Genomic DNA, 9,314 nt, shown 5'->3' on the forward strand with positions numbered 1-9,314 from the left:
CCTTATTAAACCGTTTCAACATTTAAAAAAAAACATCCCCATTTGGCGAAGAAGAAAGTGCTCTTCCATCAATCAATGGATTCATACGTGCCCGGCACCGATGGCTAAATTCAACGAATTGCTAGGAATTGCTTCCCCATCCAACATATTCACCAGATTTAATCCCTGCGATTATTTCTTGTTTTCAAACCTGAAGAAATGATTCGGAGGAAAGAGATTCACCACCAGAGAGCAGCTCATCGTCAAAACAGAGGCTTATTTTGAAGGGTTGGACAAATCATATTATTCGGACGGTTTGAAAAAGTTGGAGAATCGTTGGCTCAAGTGTATCGAGCTGAAAGGAGATGTTGAGAAATAAAAATGAATCGATTAAAAAAAATGTGTTTTACTATGTTTTTCTAAAAACTTATTGACTTGTCTTCGACGGTATCTCTTTTTGCCAAAATCCAGATTTAAATCGTCGTACGGATAAAACGCTGAATTTAGATAAAATTTCACGTTACTCAAATTACAATCGTCGACATGCTAACATCTCATGACATAATATTCTTTTGACTGGTCTGCAGAACAAAGATAACGTATCGCAGCTTCTCAGTTGCCGTTTTGACAGCCCATGAATGCTTTGTCGTATTCTGTAACAGAGGATACTCGTACAGATCCCACGAGCGAAAACTCATGCTCAGATAACAATTGCTTTTCAATGCTCGCGGCATTGATAATTTATTGATCTCGTTACCACAAGGTAAGGCATCCGCCAATGTACTTTAAATAATTCAACTTCTGGTTCCACACAAGATTTCTTATTAAGCAATCCTGGCGCGCTTGTATCAAAATCAATTCGTAGTAAGTATTAACGATCACACGTTTGTAATTTTTGCAAAAGCCCAACATTATTGAACATATATTGAACGGCATGCAAAAATTAAAATGTCCTTCCTTCATGGATCTAGAATTCCATAACGTTCTGCTCAATCAAAGCTTTGTCGTACGTCATCGACACGTAATTCTTGATGTTACTGGTAACTCGTTTTTGTTGCGAACAATCTCCATATCATTAAGTTCATATCGAATTTCATCAAATATGAACACCACGCAATTATTTACAAACGCTGGCATCTGATCATTTTTCTTTTTCATCGTCAATTTTCTTTCGACGTAGAGAAAAGTGTACAAATCCTGTTACTGTATTCTTATCTCGTCGCTGTATCTGAACGTGTTGTTGAACGATATGATCGTCAATGATCGACTCGTCGGTAATTCAAAATATCAATCATCTCAAAAGTTGCGCAACGCAAATCTCAAAGATTGTAAAAATTTAACATTCGACACGTTAAGATTCTTTTTACTGGTGTAACTGAAAGAGCGAGTGTTATCAAGTGGCGATTATCAACGGTCTTGTAAAGAATGCATTATCTCTCTATGTGCGTACCGCTATGTTCAACACAAGCATCTCATCGTTAGCGCCATACATGCAATCTGATGGTGATCTCCTCTCCGCGAAAATCGAGGAATCGGTCGTTTTGGTCCACCACGCGTATCATTATATCCGTAATGTTTCATGTGGTGATCGGCAGATAAATGATCTGTCGAGTCTTTCCGATATCTTATATACTGGCAGTACGTTTAGCGCAAATTCGTATATCTTGTGCGCAATACCTTTGCTGTTGCTGAACGCGCCCGCGTTATTTAATTATGTTAACCGACACGTCTGATTTGTGCCATCTTCGCAGTATACGCTTCGTTGAGAATCCCAGAAGCGATTCAATGCTGTTGGGCTTGCCAAAGATTATTCTGTAGGCGCATTTAATCTCACATCTCATCGTGTTGTATTTTGTGTAATCGGGTATTCTCCACCCTTGTCGTCATTATTGTTGTTGTTGTTGCTGCTTTTGTTGTTGTTATTGTTGTCGCTCTGCGCAGCATCCGGCATGTTGTGACGAAGATGTTCCCATAAATTGCTCGTTTCAAAAATTTATGTCGCGCGAACATCGTACGAACTCGGGAATTGTAATTTCTGTGTCGTCTTTGCCGAAATAAAATTTGTTGTTTGATTCATTTACGTTCGATATCGTGTGATAACTCTAAAATATCGTTAGGTCGAGCTCATAATCGTCATCACTCAAATCTATGGCGGGAAAGTAGTTCGCGTAGGAGGTTGCTTTTTCCGCTCATTTGTAAGTGTCAGCGATATCACGGAAAAAGCGTTCGACTAATATTGAAACTTCACAACACATCGTCGAGATTTTTAAATCCACTAGCGTTCGTAGAAACCACAGACACATCTGTCCGCAGAAGCTCTGATCGTACGTCTTATAAGACGTACGATTGTACTCTATCGTCATAACTGTTCCCGAAATATCACACCAGTTCCTTGGATGGTCAAAGATTATCAAAACTGACAAAGTACACGACGCGGTTGTTCCTCTTCGCGTGTGCTATCCAGTGAGTACCGGATCCCGTAAAATCGTCCAGATTCACGATACTGCTTTCGTTTCGACGCGTATCGTTCGTCAGTAACGCGTTACGCATGAAAACACCTTTAAAGTATGGTACGCGCATACGTCTTATGAGCATGTACAATTTCATATTGGTAATTGCACCCGAGGGCATTTTTATTGTCTCTTTAACGTTTTTTTTTCTCTGTTTCTCTCTGTTCGCGTTTGTAGAGGCCGAGATACAATCCGCATCTGTATTTGTATGGAGTGAGACAATCCTCGGCCCTGTTTCATCGCGTCATCGTGACGTTGCAGCTTCCTCGACGTCGCGAGATTTTGCTATCGTTTACCGCTTTCGCCGCGCTGGTCGCTCCGTCAATTAAGGCCAAGCGCACCCAACGTTAGTAGGAACGATAACGCGCTGCTTCGTTTCGCCGTTGGTAGTACGCTTTTTCGTTGTCTTTGTTCTTGTCGTTTACTTATTCGGTTTCATGCCCATGGCGATCTTGATCTTGGCTTTTATCGCTCAGACGACAGCAGCGACGGCACTCTCGCTTAGAGCTGAATCTTTCGCATTGACGCGACCTAGCGCTTGATCGGCGAGTATCTTTCCGCCGCGTGTCTATCGAAAAGAGGTACAAACGAAGTACAAACGCGCTAATTTTTATTTTTGATAAAGTTGGGCGCTAGATTCACATCGGTAGATATATCGATGTACCGATATACGTGAGTGGTACGATTCCATGTTGGCACGCTCGAAGAGTTTCAAGAACGCGACAGCGGGTGGGCACTGTTGCGAATCTTCAACTTAACTGTTAACGTAAACAAACTAAATCTCATGCGCGTGGGATGCCATAGAATCGAAATGCCGCGAGAAATTATGCTGAAAAGGGCAATGGTCAGTGTGCGTACGACGGAGAATGCGTGCTTCGCGTAATCGCCGCTCTATACCCCGCAGAAAGAAATGCGAATCATAAATTATCGTATTCGCATTACACAGTAGTGTTGAATTTCGCGGGCATCGAGTTTCCAATGACATTAAAGGACATTTCCAAAGAACCCCGCACGAATCTTATGGATTTTGACTTTTGGTGAAATTGTCTGAAAATTTAGTATGTTGTTCTCCTTACTACCCTGAACAAATGTCTCAATGGGCATAAAGTTCAAAAATGCTTTGGGACCGAATCATAAAGCGCTAAAGTATGAAAATGCGTCTATTCGCTCGATGATAATCGATAAGATTGTAACATATTCATATGTGCGTGTGAGACCGGAAATCGATTCAGCCAATTTGTTACTTCAGTATGAGTGAAAAATTATAGTCACACGCAGTGGACTGCGACAAAATGAACGACTGCGCCATCCGATTGCCGAGCGTAGACGACTCGAATTTAGCAACTATTATACAATAACCAGAAGCGCCATTCGTCATCTATGCCAACTTGGAGTGCGTTCTGCAAAAAACGATACCTGACAAGAAAGACGTCGTTGTACGCATATCACAGCGTGAGATATTTAGTATAGGATACTACGTGCTCGTATAATGACACGTTATCATTGTATCAGTTCCGTCGCGATAAAGATTGCGTCGCGTGGTTCACGCAACAACTCAAAAACTTGGCGCATCGCGTGAAAAATATTATATCCGCTAACATGCCCATGGAAACGTTGTCGAACGAACAATGGAAAGCGTATCATAGTGCGACGCGTCACATCTGCGAGAAACTGTTCGCGCAGGACGATACGCGAGTACGCGATCATTGCCATCTCACTGGTAGATACCATGATCCAGCACGTTTAAATTGCAATTTAATTATAAAAATTCGTTATATATTCCGGTTATAATTCATAATTTATTATGTTACGACGCGCATTTTATTTTAATTAAAGAAATTGCTATCACATATGATAGACAGTAGATCTTCTTTCGATAACGAAGGAAAAATACATTTCAGTCGTTAAACATGTCAAGCACCAAAGATAAAAATGAAAATAACTTTCAAAAAAATTGTATAAAATTAAGGTTCATCGATTCTTTCAAATTTCTAAGCTTCGATAAATTGGCATCGTATCTCGATAAAGGGAAATTAAAAATTACATGGCCTAAAGTTTGCAAGCTCAGCACTGAGGATTTTGATCTTCTCACACGTAAAGGCGTCTTCACATACGAATACGTTGATTGCATCAAAAAATTAGAAAACATGCGCTTACCATCGCGCAAATTATTTTTTAGTTCGTTGACGAGCGACATCGTATATGAGAACGATTACGCTCACGTTGCGAATGTCTGGCAGCGATTCTCTATTCGAACGCTCGGTGAGTACAGTGATCTGAACTTGAAAACTAATGTCTTGTTATTAGCTGATATCTTCGAAAATTTCCGCGAAAGTTGTGTCGCGAGTTACAACCTCGATCCCGCGCATTACTCAGTCGTGGTCTCAGTCAATGTTCCGACAGATGCAGGCTAATAACAAATAAATGCATTCGTACGACTCGTCGACATACTTGATATACTGTGAATAATCTGATGGATGTGAATACGGAATGGGCGATGTGTCAACCGCTGCCGTGTCTACGCCAAATTTTGATGAGTCGAAGACGTCGAAGACATTACGAATTTTGGCGCGAGAGTGATTGCTTCAGATTCGTCCACCGATTATATTTTCGAGGTTGATCTTTAGCAAAGAGAATCAAGAAAGAATGGAGCGGATTCAGTTGGAAGCTGCCATTCGTTAGAGTAGGAGATATGACAGAAGCGTGATAGAACATATAGTGCTGCACATATTAATATTGTACCGAACTAGTATTGTGTGTATATACATACGTGTACATGCACACATGCACATTTGCGAAAGTAAGCGGATAAATGGCAGAACCAATCAGAGAAGAGAACACTATTCGCTCCACTTTCCCTTTATTCTCTCCGATTTTGAGTATCACTATCGATACACTGACCTACCTTTTTGCCCAACGCGCGATAAACCGCCTAGCAAACGCAAGGAACAGCATTGCGTCATCCACTATCGTAATCTGCAGCAATGTACTCGTCTTCGCGTAACAAAGATCCATCAAATTCGGTTACAATTCGTTCAATCCGCCTAGCTCCGTGATTACATTGAATTTAATACACAGTTTAGAACGAGCGCGAAAAACGATTTCGAGGAAAATTTATATAAATTAATGATTAACACGGCAAAATTATGAAAAATGTTCGAAATCACGTTGTTAGGAAAAGGACCTTGTCATCCTTGTTGCATTACGTGAAACGCGGTTTTCTCTTCTTCAGAGACCTGTGCCCTGTGGCTTGTCGGCGATCTGTGTCGCTTGCCCTGTGGCCACGCCCGATATGTATTCGACCGCGTGTAATAAATGAGGCAGTTTACTTCGTGAGAGAATACTTTAATGTGTCTTGGGTACTGTTACAACTCGCGTTGTACAATATCAAAACCGGTTTGCTCACCGGTCACGTGAACATGCGAGGATGGTCGCACACACAATAGTGGCGAGCAACACGACGGATTCGCTCGCAGGCAGCATAGTCGCGCGCATGCCCTTCGATGGGCCTTACCAGCGACACGGGAACGCTGTAATCACGTCAGTAGGCCGACGTGCTGGTATTAGACCGCCTGAGTTAAACTTATATTAACAAGCGCCAATATACCGCCGCCCTTGAAAGGATCGCCTTTCAATAACTACAAATAAATGTAAATGATAACTAAAATAACATCTTGTTTCAAATGATGAAAATAATAATAATAAAAAATGAACAGTCAATATGAGTTGCATAGAAAACGTAAAATTTCAAATGTCATAACCAGACTTTAGTTTTCAATTGAAAGTAGACAGAGACGGGTAATAGGTCGTTTGTAACTGCCGTTAGCAGTACTACGCACCGTAACAACGTGGGCTATGGCATCCTTGCCTGGATGTATCTCTTGAATTCTTCCCAGAAGCCATGATAGTGAAAGGGTGTTATCTTCTTTGATGATAATTATTTGACCAATATGTATGGACGGTCGTTTATCCGCCACTTGTTACGTTCCTGGCATTGGTGAAGGTACTCATGTGTCTACCGCTTCCAAAAATGTTGACGTAATAGTTGTATATACTGCCATCGTGAGAGACGATTTACAGGTACCTCATCCAGGGATGGCTCGGGATAAGATGTGAGAGATGTATCAACTAAAAAATGTCCCGGAGTTAGCGAGGTGAAGTCATCGGGGTCCGCTGAAAGAGGAGTGAGCGGACGTGAATTCAATATTTCTTCAATCTGGATGAGTATGTTTCCAACTTCTTGTGTTTCGGATTGGAATTCTTTGTAATGCGAGCCAAATGTCGCTTGATTGCCTTCATGGCAGCTTCCCTCCATGATGGGGAGACCGAGGTGAGATAAAGTGCCATTGAACTCCCAAATTTAGAATCTGATTCTGGATATGTTGTTGAGTTGACTGATTATGAAGTAGATCGCTTAATTCGCGCCGACGAAGTCCGAAGTTTAGTCCGTTGTCAGAAAAGATGTCTGAAGGGCAACCTCTTCTCGCTACAAAGACCGCTTGAAGACATTTAGAAATGCTTCTGACGACAAGTTAGATGCCAACTCGATATGGATTGCTTTGGTGATTAAACAAATAAAAATTGCGATATAGTATTTTACCAGCTTAGTGATTCTTCTAGCACCTTGTAATAGAGAGGGCCGGCATAGTCCACATTGATCAAATATTTTTAAAGAAGTTTTAACCCGTGGTTCCGGTAAATTTTCCATGATAGTGGAAGTGAGTTTTTGACGAACTCTTGAAACAGATGATGCATTTCTTGAAAATTTAATATGATTGTCGAATGACATTACGCGCTGAAATGAGCCAGTAGCGCTCACGCACTGCGACTAGAGTAGCTTGCGATCCGGCATGAATGTTTTTTTCATGCTCGTGTACCACAATTAGACGGGAAAATGGATGATTCTAGGCAACAGCATGGGATGCTTGGAGGCATAAGGCGAGGAGGATTCTCTTAATCGACTTCCGACATGTAAGATGCCAGAGTCGTCAAGAAATGGATTTAATTTTAAGATAGGACTGTTTGTGGGAACAGCCTTACTAAGTGACCTTATTTCATTTGAAAAATGCTTCGCTTTTATTATCTTGATTAGATGATAAATTGCCTGTTGTTGCTCATTGAAAGATATAGGTGGAATGTCTTAAGAGCCTTTTGAAGCCAGCTCTCTCTGTCACGCTCCAGCCAGGCTCCAGGAAGGCCCCGAACAGATTTTTAATTGAACTAGGGAATCCGGCATGATGCCCCGGGACAATGGATCTGCAGGACTGTTATCACTCAGAACGTGATTCCACTGATGAATCGATGTTAATTCTTGTATCTCACCAATGCGGTGTGCTACAAAGGTTGATCATGATCGACTGCACGATTGCAACCACGATAGTACAATTGTAGAATCTGTCCATAAATAAATGGATGCTATTGGACACGTAAAACACTTGGAGATCTTGTTGATAAGCTGAGCTAGTAGCAATGCATCACATAACTCGAGGCGCGGAAGTGACAAACTCTTTAATGGTGCCACTCTAGATTTGAAGCAAAGTAGGTGTATGCAATAAGCACCGTTGATTGAAGTGGAGGTTGATTGAAGTAAATAGATGCATGCTCCGTATGCAATTTCGTTAACGTCTGAGAACCCATGTATTTCTAAACGGGTATGTTGTTCTGTAGTTATGACAAGACGAGGAATATGTATACCATTCAGTTCCTGTAACTCCATTTCGAAACGCTTCCATTTGGTATGTAATTCTAAGGGAATCGATTCATCCCAATCAAGCTTGAATTGCCAGAGATCCTGAATGACGGATTTGGCAAGTAATGTAACTGGACCCAACAGTGGATCCCAATGGGACAAAAACGAGAGATATGCGCAATAAAATATTTCGTTTGGTAGGCGCCTCTAGAGGAGGCAGATGATTGATGGACGAATATGTTGATAATTTGAATACATCTGCTTGATAATCCTACGCAATGCCTAACGTTCTTTTCTCGGAGTTCTTGTTTGAGGATAAGATAAATTCTCTTGGCTCGCCGGATGAGTTCTGATCCTGGAAGCTAAGAACATTGGATGACCATTTTCTAAACTCGAATTTCTCGTCCTGCAGCAATGCAGTGATCTCTTTCTTGGACAGAGCTTCATCTACTAAATCAGCCCCCGTGACGAGATCATCCACGTAGAAATCTCGCAATGCCATTTGCGACGCCCTTGGATAGGAATCTGCATTGTCCTCCATTAATTTTCTTAGGGCTCTGATAGCCAAGAATGATGCTGATGAAGTATCATAAGTGACAAATTCGAAGGTCTTGATGGGCTCATCTGGAAACTCTCGCCAGAAAATATGTTGCAATGACATTTGAGTTGAATCGATCAGAACTTGCCAATACATCTTTGTTATATCGGCGGTGAGAGCGATTTTGAATGTTCGGAATCTGATCAAAATGGAGAAAAGATTCTCTTGTAGCGTAGGTCCCACTATCAATGCATCGTTTAAAGATAGTCCGGTCGTGGTTTTGCAAAAGCCGTCAAATACCACCCGGAACTTCGTAGTGGAGCTCGTTTCATTTCGTATAGCATGGTGTGGGAGATAGAAAACTGGAGAGCTAGAGCTTGGCATCATGTCACCTCCTTTATGTGGTTCAAATGTATGTATTCATCCATGAATTTCTTGTATTCGTCATACATGTGTGGTTAAGCGATGAGCCGCTTCTCCAAAGATTTGAAACGTTTTAGAGCGATGTCCTTGAATTCTCCTAAATTGCCCAGTTTGTCTTGCTTTATTGGCAGTTTGACGATAAAATGCCTTTCCATATTACGTCTTACGCCTTATA

At 41.4% G+C, this 9,314-nt stretch overlaps 1 protein-coding gene across 1 annotated transcript; it reads right to left on the reverse strand.

Annotated features, from left to right (window-relative positions):
- Window positions 1–8,449: 8,449 nt before the first annotated feature.
- Window positions 8,450–9,103, reverse strand: LOC105144687 (uncharacterized). The gene has a single exon (XM_011053744.1). It carries the CDS (start codon window positions 9,101–9,103, stop codon window positions 8,450–8,452), a length of 654 nt encoding a protein of 217 aa, XP_011052046.1.
- Window positions 9,104–9,314: the final 211 nt, after the last annotated feature.

Source organism: Acromyrmex echinatior, chromosome 9 (genome assembly GCF_024713525.1).
Source record: "Acromyrmex echinatior isolate Ae372 chromosome 9, ASM2471352v2, whole genome shotgun sequence".
Lineage (NCBI taxonomy): Eukaryota > Metazoa > Arthropoda > Insecta > Hymenoptera > Formicidae > Acromyrmex > Acromyrmex echinatior.